The 17,781-nt window shown below is 35.3% G+C and overlaps 1 protein-coding gene across 1 annotated transcript; it reads right to left on the bottom strand.

Moving 5' to 3' along the window:
* Positions 1–13,162: 13,162 nt before the first annotated feature.
* On the bottom strand, positions 13,163–14,149 carry LOC131168495 (putative germin-like protein 2-1). Its single transcript, XM_058127965.1, has 2 exons — positions 13,965–14,149; positions 13,163–13,836 (listed from the first exon to the last, which is right to left on the bottom strand). Exons 1-2 carry the CDS (start codon positions 14,092–14,094, stop codon positions 13,283–13,285), a joined length of 684 nt encoding a protein of 227 aa, XP_057983948.1. The 5' UTR covers positions 14,095–14,149; the 3' UTR covers positions 13,163–13,282.
* Between the last annotated feature and the right edge of the window lie 3,632 nt (positions 14,150–17,781).

Raw genomic sequence — 17,781 nt, 5'->3', positions numbered from 1 at the left:
ACAATCAGATTTGTTTTTCAGGTTCTCCTAAGGGGTGTATAATCGCCAAGGTGGAGATTGTTGTATTTGTGTGTGTGGCTCTTATACTTGTTGTGGCTCATAAACAAAGGAAGAAGAAAAACATATGGATTCATATGGGCTTCATCACCAACCTACCCGAAGTGGGAGATGTAGGGTCTATACTTGTGGTTATAGGCAGGTTTTCAAAGTAGGGTACATTTGTACCCGCCCCAAAGTACTATTCGGCAGAGGAGACGACACAACTATTCTTTAAGAATATTGTGAAGTATTGGGGTGTTCCCCAAGATATTGTCAGTGACCAAGATGCAAATTGACTGGAAACTTCTGGAAAATTTTTTTTAGAATCCTTAGTTCACAACTTGACATCTTTTCGAGCTACCATCCACAAATAGATGGACAAACGAAGAGATTCAATAGGCTACTATAAGAGTACTTGCACCATTTCGTCAACACCAGCCAGAAGAATTGGGTGCAACTACTTGATGTGGTTCAATTTTATTTCAATGCTCAAAAGATCTCAACAACAAACAAAAGTCCTTTTGAGCTTGCTACAGGCTAGCAGCCACTGTTACCTTACACAGTGGAGGAACCGTACAGAGGAAAGAGTCCTAGAGCGTATATCTTCACCAAAGAATGGATACATAATGCAAAGATTTCCTGAGGCTACCTAGAGAAAGCTTATAAGTGGATGAAGAAGTGGGCAGATCAGGCAAAAAGACCACAATACATCAAAGTAATCATTTTGTGCTTGTTAAGCTCAATTTTGAATAGATCAGGTTACTATAGGGATGATATAGGAGACTACTTCGTAAATATGAAGGACCAATCCCCATCTTGGCTAGTCCAGTCCGCCTAGACCTAGGTCTATTGACCCATTGACTTGTTGCCCAGCCCATTACTCATTTTTTAAAAAAATAAAAGGCCTTAGGCCTATTTTTTTTTTAAATAATGGGACACATACCCATTTCTTTTAATCAAGCCCACTACTTCATTTTTAAAATAAAAGGCCCGAGATCCAAAGCTCATTTTTAAAACAACCCAAAGTTCGTTTTAAAATAAAGCCCAAAGCCAGCCCAAGCTCAGTTTTTAAAACAAGCCTAGAATCCATTGGGCTTGACCCAATAGTGGGCCAAGGCCCATACTGTAACAACCTGCTTATATATTCTTATAATAAAAATAAAATAAATAAAATAGTCAACCTGAACTCGTGGGTAATGGGGACACATGTCATACACAGCGGAACCTAGGCAGTAGTAAATGTAAATCACAAACTCATAACCACAAAATACGTAATACCAGAGTCAAGTATATCTCAAAATATTGTATTTATATACAACCTCCCAAAAATACCAAACATCCCTAGGACCTCACATCAAAATCCCCTGATCCTAATCCAAACTTACCCTTCTAGCAGGGTAGTACAATCGACTCAATGGCGGTCACGCCCCGCCGATCTTTCTGGGTTTCCTTAAAATCATTTAATGTTTGGGGGTGAGACACTTCTTAGTAAGGGAAAATAAACTAAATACAGCTGTGTGACAATATTAATATTTGATTCAATTATACATATATAGTACATTTCATATACCTGAAAACATTCATTATAACATAATGAATAATCATATACTTTCGTATTTTCTAATAAATCATACAGTTCATAAAATGTCTGATATAACTGATAAAACTGAAAACATACCTAAGATGAATAGTTAGCTGATGTCATGTTACCCCCCATGACGAGTTGTGTAGCCTGAAGGTGGAGCCTAACAATGGCTAGCTGACCACTGCTGAGTTAAAAATTTCTGTGAGTACGATGGGCCCACCACACCCTGGTCCAGACTGCTAGGTGGACGTCTACAAGTCTACACTAAAATTCACTTCGACTATCCATGTCCCACCCCCTTGTGGGGTGGTTAGCACAAGTATGAACATAGATATATGATCTATATAACTACGGTACCGTGCTACTGAAACTAAACTAAACTAACGTCCGAGTTCTGAATTCATATAGAACATGATAATATAGCATTTAACATAAATTGATTGATAGCATCTCTATACTTTCATAATTACAGCCTTGCGCCGAACAATTCGTAAATACGGCCTTGCGCTGAACTTTTCATAATCATGGCCTTGCATCGGAAACATAACATACATGGCCTTGCGCCGAATATCTCCTATGTATCATTCTGAATAAATAAATCATTTATCATGTACTTCAAAATCATAACGTACTGTATTATTTTATAATTCCTGAAAACATGCTTTATTCGTAAAATTGTCATAACATAATACTTATCATGTAAAATAATATTCATGCCACACAATGCTCAGTAAAATCACATATTTCATTCTAAATTTACATTTCTTGTATCACAGCAGTATTTTTCCAAATATGCATTTTCTCAATAATATTCAAATATAAAACATGTTTTTTTGAAAATTAATTTGTTGATAAATAATACTAATTTGCATGGAAAAATAACTGTTTTAGTTTATTCTCTTACTTGACACTGAGAAGAAACCCCCCTAAAAATCTACTCGTCCTGCACCCGCAGGGTTCCCCATGCAACACCCTGAAACCAACAACTCACATAACTAAACTTTAGTATTTCTTCGTGAATAACCTTTCTTATAACTACGAGAAGACCAAATTCTGAATATTTAGCCTTACCTTGAATCAGGGACGAATTTCAACTCGCTTCCACCAACGATCCACTCCGGTAGATTTGGAGAGAACTTCTACAGGAGCGTCGTGGTGGCCTCAGATCGTCAATTCGGTGAACTACGGAGCCGAAATTGAAGAGAGAGGAGAGAGAAACCGTACGGAGGAAAGAGAGTGAAAATTTTTTGATTTTTCTGTGCTTAAGTCCGAGTTTTTTGCTATTTATAGAGAGCAGGATTCTTCGACAAGACACATTACCTCATTGACGAGTCCCTAAAGAGTTTTGTCAATGAACCTTCACCCCTCGTTGACGAAATTCAGAATTGCCAAAACCCTCCTTGGTATTTTCTCGTCAACGAGCCCAATTGCCGCGTTCCCGTTCGTCGACAAAGTCTTCTGCACTCTCTTTTCTATTCCCATTTTCTCTCTCTTAATTATTGTTTAAATACCATTATACTTTGGGTTATTACATTCTTACCTCCTTATAAAATTTCATCCTCGAAATTTACTATTCACTTATTTCTTCATCCCTTAAGGCAAAATTGTCTACTTATTTTATTACTAACCCTCACTTATGGCGGAGGAATACTATGGTTACATTCCAAGTCCTGGGAGATTACATAAACCAAAAGAAAATTTCCCCCAAAACTAAAATACCACTTACTAACTAAAGTATTACATGTACCTGAAAAAGAAATACTACATATTTATTTATATTTCCTAATTACATATGAACTTCTTAGAACAATTTTGAGTACTTCTATCTAATCTGTTCCTCAAGCCTCCAAGAAACCTCTTCTACTGCATGATTCCTCCATAGAACCTTTACTAGAGGAATCTTCTTATTACGTAGTTCCTATTCTCTTCTATCCAAAATCTGCACGAGTACCTCCTCATAGACTAGTGAGTCACTGAGCTCTAACTCACCATAATTGATAATATGGGGTCTGGGATGTACTTCTTCAACATAGAAACATGGAATACGTCATGCATCCTGGATAGTGTAGATGGTAAAGCTAGGCTATAGGCAATCGGCCCCACCTTCTCTAAAATCTAAAACGGACCGATAAACCTAGGACTAAGTTTACCTTTTCTTCCAAACCTCATAACCCCTTTTAATGGAGCTATCTTCAAAAATACATGATCACCCACATTGAACTCTTCTATTTGGACGTGTATGCCACCACCCTGCCATGCTGCATCAATGCACAGCCAAGTCCCTTCAAGGATGCATCATTGTAGATAGTATAACCCTCACCCCTTAACGGGATAATCAGTACTAGTGCTGTGACTAGCCTCTGCTTCAATTCCTGAAAATTTTGCTCACAACTATCATCCCATTCAAATCTGGCATTCTTCTTAGTCAGTCATATTAGTGGCCCTGATAAAACTGAGAATCCCTCAATGAAATAGCAGTAATAACCGGCTAACCCTAAGAGACTCGTGATCTCCTAGACGTTCCTCAGTTTAGCCCAATTCACAACAGCATCAATCTTACTAGGATCCACAGAAATTCCATTTCCTGAGATAACGTGCCTAAAAAACATAACTTTTTTGAGCCAGAAGTCACATTTGCTGAAATTTGCATACAACTTCTTCTCCATGAGCATTTGTAAAACCTGCCTTAAATGTATCTCGTGCTGCTCATAACTCCTCAAATAGACCAGTACATCATCAATAAAAACAATAACAAACTGATCTAAATATGGATGAAAAATTTTATTCATCAAATCCATAATTATCGTAGGAGCATTCGTTAGACCAAATGGCATAACAAGAAATTCGTAATGCCCATACCTAGTCTTGAAAGCCGTCTTCGATATATCTTCTGCTTTTACCCTTACGTAATGGTAGCCTGATCTAAGGTCGATCTTAGAATATACTTGTGTACCCTAGAGCTGATCAAACAAGTCATCGATGCGAGGTAGAGGATACTTGTTCTTAATTGTCATTTTATTCATCTCCCTATAATCTATGCACATCCTCATAGACCCGTCCTTATTTTTCATAAATAGTACTGGAGCTTCCCATGGAGATACACTAGGTCGTATGAAGCCCTTATCAAGAAAATCCTGCAACTGATCTTTCAATTTTGCCAATTCTGTCGCTGCCATTTGATATGGTGCTTTAAAGATCGGCGCTATACCTGGACGTAGATCAATAGGAAAATCTACCTTACGATCAGGTAGTAGACCTGGTAATTCATCTAGAAACACATCTGTAAATTCTTTCACAACTGGCATATTGGTGAGCTTCACCTCATTCCCTATTGTTTCCTTCACAAAGGCCACAAATCCCTGACAACCACTCAAGAGCAGTCTCGTCGCCCGGATAGCTGAGACCATCTGAGGTAGAGATTGCACTAGTGACCTTGTAAATCTGAATTTTAGTTTCCCTGGAGGTCTGAATATCACTTCCCTTGCACAGTAATCAATAATGGCAGAATTAGCTGCTAGCCAATCCATGCTGAAAATGATATCAAACACATGCATATACAGCACCACCAAATCAGCAAATAAAATTCTCCCCTGAACATCAGTTGGACAATCACAGAGCATCCTGCTACACCTCACGGCTGACCCGGTCGATGTAGCCACTAACAATTCAACATCTAATATTTGTGTGTTTGCCCCACACAATTTAACACACCATGAAGACACGAATGAGTGTGTGGCACCTCAATCAAACAGTGCAATGACTTTAAATGAAAACATATTAACCGTACCTGTCACCACGTCGCCGACTACCTCAACATCACTCGACATCAGAGCAAAGACCTTGGCTAGGGCCATATTCCTCTACTGGTCTCCACGTGGTGCTTGGTAGTCTCCTTGAATAGGTCTAGGAGCAGGCGCAACACCAATCTGAGCCTGGCAATCCCTCATCACATGCCCTGGCTCCCCACACCGATAGCAGACACCTTGCCCGGCACGACCCTCCCCTGGGTGTTTCTTCCCACAAGTTGGGCAAGTTGGAAGTGGCTGCATACCCTGAAATCCACAAATCCCTGTCTCCTGCCTCCAGTCTCTGGAGTAGCCACCTCTTTTCCACGAACCATGACCGACTCCCTGCTAGGAACCAGAAGGTGTGAATCTCTTCCTCTGTCTCTGCTCCTCAGCCTCCAATCGCTCTCTAATTTATGCTATAGTGGCCATGTCCACCAACTCAGCAAAATCCTACAACTTTAGAATTGACACCTGCTTATATATTTCTCTCCTCATACTCTTTCAAATTGTCGTACCTTATTTGCTTCATCTAGTATGATGTATGGGGTAAAGCGAGATAATTCGATGAACCTTGCCGCGTACTGCTGTACGGTCTACTGTCCCTACTTCAGATTCAGGAACTTCTCAATCTTAGCTTTCCTGGACGAGGCTGGAAAATACCTATCAAAGAATATCTCCTTGAACTGCTCCCACATCATCTCCACAGGTACTGTCATTTGTTGCTCAAGGAGTTTCATTGCCGTCCACCACCTCTCAGCCTCTCTAGTTAATCTGTAGGTAGCAAACAACACCCTCTGCTCCTCTAAACACTACAACACTGCAAATATTTTCTCTATCTCCTGCACCCAGTTTTTAGCGACAATAGGATCAGTTCCTCCTGATAAAGCCGGAGGATTCAACTTTATGAATTTCTCTATTGATTTATCGTGGCCTGCCAACGGACCACCCTGTTCCCTCGAACTCTTAGCAATTTTCATCATAACCTACTGTGCCACGCTATGTAACACTGCATCTGAATCACCACCCGCAATGACTGAGGGTCCAACACCCTCATTCCCACTAGCGTGGGCACTACTACTACCACTACCACCAGGGTCCATCTTAAAAATAAATAACTTAACTTAGAACCCTATTACCATAATATATCGTCCAACTAGTACCATATTCCCTTAATTAATTCATTACTCCTGATCTTGATTCAAGATTCAATCCTGTAACCTAGATACCCAACCCGACGATAGTTTACCATGACTTTCTTGAAATCGTCACCCCAGGAAAATTACACAAACCACCACGGAAGTCCTACATCTAGACTACAAAACCAGACCTCAAATTCCCTTATCCTATACTTTGGTACAATTATTGCTGCATTTTAGAGTCTACAGAACCTAGTATCCTAGGCTCTGATACCAAACTGTAACGACCTACTTATATATTCTTATAATAAAAACAAAATAAATAAAATAGCCAACCCAAACCCGTGGGTAACGGGGACACCTGTCACACACAGCGGAACCTAGGCAGCTGTAAATGTAAATTACAAACTCATAACCACAAAATACGTAATACCAGAGTTAAGTATATCTCAAAATATTGTATTTATATACAACCTCCCAAAAATACCAAACATCCCAAGGACCTCACATCAAAATCCCCTGATCTTAGTCCAAACTTACCCTCCTAGCAGGGTAGTACAATCGACTCAATGGTGGTCACGCTCTGTTGGTCTTTCTGTGTTTCCTGAAAATCATTTAATCTTTGGGGGTGAGACATTTCTCAATAAGGGAAAATAAACTAAATATAGTTATGTGCCAACATGAATATTTGATACAATTATACATATCTAGTACATTTCATATACCTGAAAACATTCATCATAACATACTGAATAATCATATACTTTTGTACTTTCTAATAAATCATACAGTTCATAAAATGTCTGATATAGCTGATAAAACTGAAAACATACACAGGATGAATAGCTAGATGATGTCATGTATTACTCTCCATGACGGGTTGTGCAGCCCGAAAGCGGGACCCGACAATGGTCGGCTGACCACTGCAGAGTCAAAAATGTCTGTAAGTATGATGAGCCCGCTACACCCTGGTCCAGACTGTCAGGTGGACGTCTATAACTCTACACTGAAAGCCACATTGACTATCCATCTCTCACCCCCTTGTGGGGTGGTTAGTACAAATCTGAACATAGATATTTGATCTATATAACTACGGTACCATGCTCCTGAAACTGAATTAAACTAACATTCGGGTTCTTATAACATGTAGTAATTGATAATATAGCATTTAACATAAATGGATTGATAGCATTTATATACTTTCATAAATACGGCCTTGTGCCGAACATTTCGTAAATACGGCCTTGCGCCGAACTTTTCATAATCACGACCTTGAGCCGGAAATATAACATACACGGCCTTGTGCCGAATATCTCATACGTATCATTTTAAATAAATAAATCATTTATCATGTACTTCAAAATCATAACGTACTGTATTATTTCATAAATCCTGAAAACATGCTTTATTCATAAAATTGCCATAACATAATACTTATTACGTAAAATAATATTCATGCCACACAATGCTGAGTAAAATCACACATTTCATTCTAAAATTACATTTCCTGTATAACAACAGTATTTTTCCAAATATGTATTTTCTCACTAATATTCAAATATAAAACACATTTTTTTGAAAATTAATTTGTTGATAAATAATACTAATTTGCATGAAAAAATAACTGTTTAAGTTTATTCCCCTTACTTGACACTGAGAAGAAACCCCCCTAAAAATCTACTCGTCCTGCACTCGCAGGGTTCCCTGAGCAACACCCTAAAACCAACAACTCACAGAACTAAACTTCAATATTTCTTCGTGAATAACCTTTCTTATAACTATGGAAAGACCAAATTCTGAATATTTAGCCTTACCTTGAATCATGAACGAATTTCAACTCGTTTCCACCAACAATCCGTTTCAGTAGATTTGGAGAGAACTTCCCAGGAGCGTCGTGGTGGCCTCAGATCATCAATCCAATAAACGACGGGGCTGAAATCAAAGAGAGAGAAGAGAGAAATCGTAGGGAGGAGAGAGAGTGAAAAGTTTCTGATTTTTTTGTGTTTAAATTCGAGTTTTAGGCTATTTATAGAGCCAAATTCATGGACAAGACACGTCACCTCGTCAACGAGTCCCTACAGAGTTTTGCCGACGAACCTTCACCCCTTGTCGACGAAATTCAGAATTGTAAAAACCCTCCTCAGTATTTTCTCGTCGATGAGACTTACCCTCGTCAACGAGCCCAATTGTCGCGTTGTCGACGAATGTAGTCTGCTGCGCCCTCTTTTCTATTCCCATTTTCTCTCTCTTAATTATTCTTTAAATACCATTATACTTCGGGTCATTACACATACATTTCATCTTAGCCCTAATAATCCTTGAACCAATCTAGTGGGTTGACTCAGGGGTGAGTCAACCTGAACCTCACTCTTTGAGTTGACTCACCCTAACCACCCCATTCTCGGCTTGACCTAACCATGGTCAAGCTTGGGATCCTATTTGGCTCTCAAGAAAAGTCGTGAAAAATGCCAGAAATCATCAAAATACCTAGCAAATTGACAAAACAAAGTAAAAAAAAAAAAACAAAACAAGACAAAAAAAGAAAAGGGGTGGGGGAACTTATCTTCTATAAAACCCACTGATTTCCCTCCTTTTACTCCAATTTTGTTGCTAATCTACAAGCACAAAAACAAAACAAAATCAAAGAAAATGAAAGAAAGCAAACAAAAAAAAAAAAAAAATAGAATAGGAGAGAGAGAGAGAGAGAGGACATGTGTCACTTCCGCATGGTGACACGTGGAAAAAATTTGGAAAAATCGGGAAAAATTGGGAAAAAATCAAGAAAAATATTTTAAAGGTCAGAATATATATATATATATATATATATATAAAATATTTTTGGGCTTTTTAAGGCTAGAAAAAAATGAGAAAAAGTCTTTAGAAATCTCAGAACATTTTTAAAAAGTGTTGAAAAATTCAAAAAAAAAAAAATTTGCAGAATTTTTTAATAAATATGGGGATGTTTTTAAAGATTATTTTGCTTATAATTTGACAATTTTAACTGTTTTTGTCTGCGTGTGTTCCTATGATTTAAAAAAGGGCAATGAGATATTTTACAGCTCACCTGTATTAGCTCTGAGGGGGGTTTATCTAACAAGATCGCCTTGTTTGGAGGTCTTATTAGACATTCATAAATCACACTATGGTTTTTAACCTCATTTTAATTTTATTTGTTTGTTTGTTTGTTTGTTTGTTTGTTTTAAAAGGAGTTAGTTAAAGGTTATTCAATTCAATTTGGGGATAATTCATAATTAATTAGGTATCGTTCATCGAACAGGTGTGTAAAGGTTGCGAATACCTTCCCCTCGCATAGTTGAACTCCTAATCCAAACTTTGGTAAAAACAAACCAAGACTATTGATTCCTTGACCTATAATTAGTCTAAAGACCAATCAAATGAGTAGTAATTAAGTGTTCTAAGCAGTTAGGTAAATAATAGGTAAGTAACAACTCCATAAAAATTTTAATATGATTATCCCTCGCTGTTCGAGGCCCTTCTCTAAGACGTTTTGACAATATTATAAGTTGAATAGAGTCGCCAATAATCTGTTATTTTCCTAGGTGCGGTTAATTCACCTAATTACTACTCATTGATTGGTCTCTAGAGTAATCACGAAGGAACCAAGAGTCTTAGTTTACATTAATTAGAATTGGGATTGAGAGTTCAGTTATGCGAGGGGAAGGTACTTGCACTGCTTACACACCCGTTCTACGAACGGTACCTAATTAATAATGAATTATCCCTAAATTGAATTTAATGGTCTTTAATTAACTCTTTTAAAACAAATAAATAAATAATAATTTAAAAGGAAAATAAAATCTACAGTGCAGTTTAGGAATGTCTAATAAGATCTCAAAAGGAAGGGATTTTGTTAGATAAACCCTTCTCAAAACTAATATAAGTGAGGTCTCAAACAAGTTTTTAACTTTTATTAAATTATTAGGACACACACACACACAAAAATATGATATTAGCCATCATGAACTTGTGATATGGTAAGACTCGTGTGGCAAAATGAGAAAGGAGAGAGGCATATGAGCTCATGTGCCTACTATCTCCTTTTGTCATATAGGCATGTGTTGGTAATCGCCTCGTGATGGGGAGCGGGACTATAGTTGCTCCTCCTATTAGTGGGCTATATATATTATTTTTTTAATAAAAGAGGGCGGAACCTCCATTTATTTTTTAATACACCCTCACTTTTTGCGGAGGAATACCGTGGTTATAAGATAAAATAAAAGGGAGAGTACAGAAAAACCCTCAAAAAAAAAAAAAAAACCAACACCAGCAAACCAACCAAATTAGGACAACAAAACTAAAACATAACTAACAAAGAAGATAAAAACATAAAACACAACCAAATCAACACCAAGCGAAACTCTAGGGATGAACTAACGACGAACGGAAACGAGATCCCACCTATGCATCTGAAGAATACCTTTTAGATAACGTGGTAGAAGGTATTGTTCTTTGTAGATTACATTTTTTCTCATTTCTCCTTCTTTAGCAAGAAAATCAGCCGCACTATTGCCTTCCCTATATTGATGCATCACCATGACGTTCACTCCTTCTAACTCTACCACGAACTCCTCCCATAATTTCCAAAGATACCACAAGATACATCTACCTTTCCGAAGTCAATCAACTACAATTCGCGAGTCACTTTCAATAATCACATTAAAATAATGCAAACTTTTGCACAAACGAATTCCTTCCCTGATTGCTTTTAATTTCGCACTATTATTCGTACCATTGCCAAAATAACTTGAAAAAGCCGCTTTTACCAAGTCATGGCAATCCCGATTGATTCCTCCACCTCCTGAAGTACCCTGATTGCTCCTACAATTCTCATCACAATTAAGTTTTATCCACCCTACTAGAGGTTTAACCCATGAAACAATTTTTCAAGGCTTGTCGCAAACTCCTTGATGCTTAATTTGAAACTCATTCAAAATCTTAATGTCCGACTTCTTCAATTTTTGAAAAGAATTGTTGCTCTCAACAATAGAACTAACTCAGAATCAAACATTTCTCCACATCTGATCTGCACTTTGATAAACTTCTTCCATTCTCGTTTTACATTTTTGATTCAAGAGGCATCACGTAATCAAACACGGAATCAACCCAATTAAAATATATTTAATAGACGAATTTTTTAGTATAGTGGAACCAATTTGCAATTTTTTTTCCAAGGAAGGGATCGTTGGAAAAGATAAACTATATATATAATCAATTACTTCAAAAGCATTAGTAAATAGAGGAAGTGATTTCATTTCTTTTAGACAGAGACACAAATTACAAATTAGAGGTCAAGTTTGATATGAAAATTTCTAATAATATATATATATATTTTTTACTTTTTTTTCGATTTTATGTTTACAAATCTACCAAAATAAATTTAGAGGTAATTTTAACTTAAAATGATAATGTCAAGATAGGTTTAAACAAATTTATTATGTAATCTTGTTCTCATTGTGATGTGTTTTTCTTTTCTTTTTTTTAAAAAGGATGAAACTCTAAAAAGCTCCATATTCATATTGTGACGGGGATGTCTTTAAAAGGTGAAACTCTAGAAAGCTCCATATCCTTAGATTAATGATGATAATGAGAGAGGCCCTTATGTATGTCTTAGTATGTATCCGTCCTTATATTACTTATGCAATTTGTATACTTGGAAGTTGCCAAAGAGATGCACAAAAAAATTTACGTAGGAGGTAAGTTTGCTAGTTAAAGGTGAGTGTATAAGGGGAGAGGTAGTGAAAAAATTTAGGCAAAATTTTAAATAAAATTGAGTTTTTGAAAAAGAATAAAAAACCTTCTTAAATTTTTTTTTTTTTTGAATTTTGCATTTTTCTCATTTGAGATTTAAAAAAAAAAAAAAAACATTAGCTAGGTTCATGATGAGGGTATTTTGAGATTTTTATATGGGATTACATATGCATATTATAACTGAGAGTTGAAATCTTATGACAATTTTTATTTGATAATAGTGAAAATTGTGTAAGAGCTCTGTGGACGTAGACACATTGCCGAATCACGTAAATTCATTGTTCTTCTTCTCTATTTTGATTTTCTCTATTTTTTCGTATTTACTCTATGTGTGTACACGTGCGTGCGCATAATCTTAGGGAACGTTTGCTTAAAAGTAATTGTGGCCAACCTTGTCAATTTTTGGGGATACTAAATCAAATCTTATAGGAAATAAAATGGTTTTAAAAAGTATCAATCCTCAAAGGATATTGTGGATTTTCCATTATTATGATGAATGAAACTAGAGAATTTAGCAATAGGGGGAGTCAAAGATATTTTTGAAATCTCATCAGCAATTAATATAAATATAATAAAATTTAGGGGAGGTATGTGTAATTTATCCTTTCTTCACTTATAGATTTATCTCTACATTTTCTTTAAATGTAAGGTGATGAGCAATGTAGCTATTCATATATTATTTTGATATTTATTTTTCTTCACTCTCTTACAATTCATCATTTTAATTTATTTATTTTGGCATTTCTTCTTTCGCAATTTTGTGTTTCTAATTTTGTGGGTGTTTCTCTCATTACTGGGGAAAAAAAAAAAAAAAAGCAGTAAGTTAACAATAGGACTTGATACACAACAAGACTCTTTATTATATTTTGGAATTGTCAAGGCATGACAATTACTTATTCAACAAATACACCAAGAAATAATTTAAAAAGACATACTCTAATAACTATTAGGTGTGATAAATCTTCTTAGTTATTGTTGTCCATCCAGAACTGAGCTTGAAGATAGTTGATTACTTTCTTGTCCACTTGGAAGGCCTTGGTTAGAACATCAGAAGAGATAGGTGGCTTTGAACCGAAGACTGCATTTGCAATAGTAATGACTCCTGGGTTTTGACTGCTTAGTCCAGCAATGGCCACTGCATCAGTTTCCCCAACATTGAATTGGAAGTGAATGAGTCCTTCTGGAAACACGAAAACATCGCCCGCATGAAGAACCTTTGTGATCAAGCGGTTATCTGGATTAGAAGTAACGAAACCAACATAGAGGGTTCCTTCCAAGACAGTGAGAAGCTCGGTGGCACGGGGATGTGTGTGCGGAGGGTTGAGACCATAGGGTGCAAAATCAAGACGTGCTATTGAGATACCGAGGGTGTTTAGTCCAGCTAATTTATCAACATTTACTAGCGTGACACTAGAGCCAAGCCGGTTCGATGTGTTACCAGCCACATTAAGTCCGGAAAAGAAGAAATCATCAGCTGAAGCAAGCTTTGGGTCTTTGCAGACTTTCCCATTCACGAACACTGAAAATATTTACGGTAGAAAAGTAATTACAAGAAGGAAAAAATTTAGATAAATATGTTATGCGAAGATAAAAAGAAGAATATCAAATTAATGTATGAGGAAATCAAAGGGAAAAAGCAATGCATACCAGCTTCCTCGGTGTCATTAAAAGCAACACAAAAGTCCTGCAGGGAACTGGGATCAGAAGCAGAGGCCAGAGAGAGAGCCACAGCCAAGAAGATGATGGATACAAGGGCGTTGGCTGCCATCTTGCTCATTCCTAAATACGCACTAGTTAGTATTACAGTAATCCCTTGTTGGCTCTGGAGATTGAGTTGTGAGGACAATAGCAAGGAAGCTTTGTGCATTTATAGCAGAAAAGAGTTTAAGGCTTTGACAGGTTCACGCTTGACGTAGTCTTTTTCCCATACCCAAGTAGAAAGCCACTGACTTTCTCCATTCCTCCAGATTAAGGACTTTGTGGCCCTTTGTGTATTTAAATAAACAGAGGGACGGTAAGTACATGCAAGGAAGGCCTGTCTGAGTGGAAATGCTTATTATTATTATTATTATTATTATTATTTGTCAGAACGGGGGAGTTTTGCACATCGGGCTGCCTTTTTTCTTTTTTGACCGCAAATTCTCAAATTCTCGAGAAGGAAAAATGCATGATTTAAAGAGACTATTTCCATGATTTAAACCTCTGAATTTTATGGATGCAATATGTAATGCTCTTATGATTTGGTTGGTATGGAAGAATAGAATTAAATGTAATGAAATTAGTCTTTATAATTTTAAATATTTATTAAATGTTTTTATTTTAGTTCACTTTCAATTCATTCTATTCTATCATTTTAAATTAATAAACTGAGTCAGCACATATATCAAATGTTTTCAAAATAAGTTAGGTATGTCAACCAAGCAAAAGAAAAAAAAAATATTTAAACCAATAAGATGAGTTAGAATTCTTCTTATTTTTATTAAATGCATTAGAAAGACTTGGTAAATGAAAACTAACAACCTAATTTGAAGAAGTTTTAATTGAAGGTTCTTTAACATCGTGGGCTATTGGGGAGAGTAGGTATGGATAATATTTTAGAATTTCTAAAATATGATACTAGAGATATTATATTAAGAGCTTTTGTGGCTGTTGCAACGTCCTGGAGAAAGGTGTGGAATGACGAGAGATAATAATATTATAAGTTGGATGGTATCGCTTCTAACCTGTTATTTTCTTAGGTGTAGTTAGTTGGCCGAATTATTAGTCGTTGATTGATCTCTAGACTAATCCTACGACCAAGGAACCGGTAGTCTTAGTCTACATTAACCAGAATTGGGATTGAAAGTTTAACTACACGAGAGGAAGGTTCTAGCACTCTTTACACACTCATCCTACAAACGATACCTAATTAATCATGAATTATCCCTAAATTGAATTTAGTGGTCTTTAATTAAATAATTTAAAATAAATAAATAAGTAAATAAATAAAAATTTAAAGGAAAATGAAATCTACATTTCGATTTAAGAATGTCTAATAAGACTTCCACAGGAGAAGATCTTGTAAGATAATCTCCCTCATAACTAATATAGGTGAGGTATGAAACACTTCTTTATCCTTTGTTAAATCATTGAGACACACACACACAAAAATAGAATATATATAAATAATAAATTCATAAAATTTGATCAAAAGAGTCTTTAAAACCTTCCCAAAATTTTCCAAACTTTTGTGAATTTTTTCTGAAAGTTTTCCAACATTTTTTTAAAAAAAAATTTCCTTAGATTTTTAAGGACTTTCTCTCATTTTTTGGCATTTTTATTTTTCATTTTTTTATCCGAGTCAAAATAACTTAAATATTTATTTGTTTATTTATTATTTTATAATTTTAAATATATTTTTTATTTTTTTCCAATTTTTAAAAATTGAAAATGAATTAATTTTTTTTTTTTTTAAATAAACTGAGTGGGAGATTCAAAAGTTAGACCATTTCAATCGGTTTGAACTGGGTCTAATCTGATTAAGATAAGTGGGTCACGTATCTGCCAAATGTAGCGACACATTTCTTTGCCCAATTTTTAAAAATTAAAATTCAATTAAAATTCAATTTTTTTTTTTTAAAATAAACTGAGTCAGCGATTCAAAAGTCAGCCGGTTCAATCGGTCTATACTGAGTCTGACCCGGCTAGGATAAGTGGGCCACGTGTCACCCGAAGGTAGCGACACGTTTGTCTGCTTTATTTTTCTTTTTTGAGTTTACTGTAATAGTGTGATATTTTTTGTCTGAGCATAATGTCACCTACTGGTAATTTTTTTTTTTTTTTTTTTTTAAGTTTCTACAGCACGGTGATGTTAGCATGACATTATCCATCATGTGGCAGCTCTCAGTTAGCTTTATGTATTTGCCATGGATTGCTAACGTGGCAGCAATATGACCATCTAGAAAAAACATATTTTGGAGAGCCAAGATTGTGCCATGTCACCTTATGAAGGCATCATCTTGATTGAGTCACGTGTCACCGTACGGATGGTGACACATGTCCCACTAACACATATGTATAAACTCCTTTTTTTTTTTTTCTCCTTCTGTTGGAAATTAAACTTGATTGGAGATGGCTAGCAGCCATCACTGTTGATTATTCTGGAGTCAGCAGGCAACCTACTCCACCTACCAGCCCACTTCAGTTGAAGAATATCAAATAAGCCTCAAGAATATCAATCAATAGAATATCTCAATCATGAAAGTATGTATATGCTTGGATTGCAAAATATATAGGATCTTTGTTTTTAGAAAAAATATTTGAGTGAATAAATATTGCAACAAAGATGTTTCACCTCAAACACAAATATCTTCTCAAATGGTTTTCAAAATAAAGAGCAATAGATATTTGTAAATGATTTTGCAAATAGTTCGCAACCAAAAGCAAAAATGGGCTTCTTAAGATATTGCAACAAATATGCAATCTCAGAAGACCTAGTAAAGTCTTCTTAGGATGAACTTATTGGCTAAGTACCCTAAGAATCCTTTTGGTTCAGCTCTCAATAAAAATATATCAATCTCACAACCAAGAGAGAGTAAACCTTCCTATCTAAGCACTCAAGAATACTTACAAATGATTTTACGAGTATTGAATGTAAGCTAGAGTGTATTTGGACGAGTATGAGCAAATGAGAATCAAAAGAAAATATTTTTGCTTGAGAGAGATTTTCTTATTCTTTTTGCTAATCAAAATTTAATCCACCAAATGAAAGAGTATATATAGACATACCAAAGTTTTTGACCGTTGGGGACCTATTAGGGATTGTTAGAAAAGTTTAATGATGTTTAAAACTTTTTAACCCCGTTTAAAGATTTTAACTGCGGTAAAAAATTAGGTGCAACGCAAGAGGTCCGGTCAACCAGAAATGTTTTGGTCGATCAAGTTTCAAATGGTCCGGTCGACTAGGGGAATATTGAACTGAGGTCTTAGTCGACCAGGAGAGAGCGATTTCCCAATTTTCCGAGTTCGGTCGACCAGGGCATTTTGAACTACCTGGTTCGGTCGACCAGACCCAATATTATTATTATTATTATTATTATTATTATTATTATTATTATTAATATTATTATTATTTATATATATTATTATTGTTACTTTGTTATTATTATTTTCATTATTACTATTAATATTTATATTAATATTATTTTTAAATATTATTATTACTTTTTTGTCATCATCATCATTATTATTATTATTATTATTATTATTATTATTATTATTATATTTACTGTTATTATTATTAGTTTATGATTATTATTATTATTATTATTATTATTATTATTAATATTTTTATTATTATTATTTTATTGATTACTATTATTATTATTATTATTATTATTATTATTATTATTATTATTATTATTATTATTATTATTATGTTTATGTTTAGGGTTAGAAGCCTATAAAAGGCTTGCTAACCCATAGG

Source organism: Malania oleifera, chromosome 11 (assembly GCF_029873635.1).
Source record: "Malania oleifera isolate guangnan ecotype guangnan chromosome 11, ASM2987363v1, whole genome shotgun sequence".
Classification (NCBI taxonomy): domain Eukaryota; kingdom Viridiplantae; phylum Streptophyta; class Magnoliopsida; order Santalales; family Ximeniaceae; genus Malania; species Malania oleifera.
This window is presented reverse-complemented; position numbering and strand designations above follow the sequence as displayed.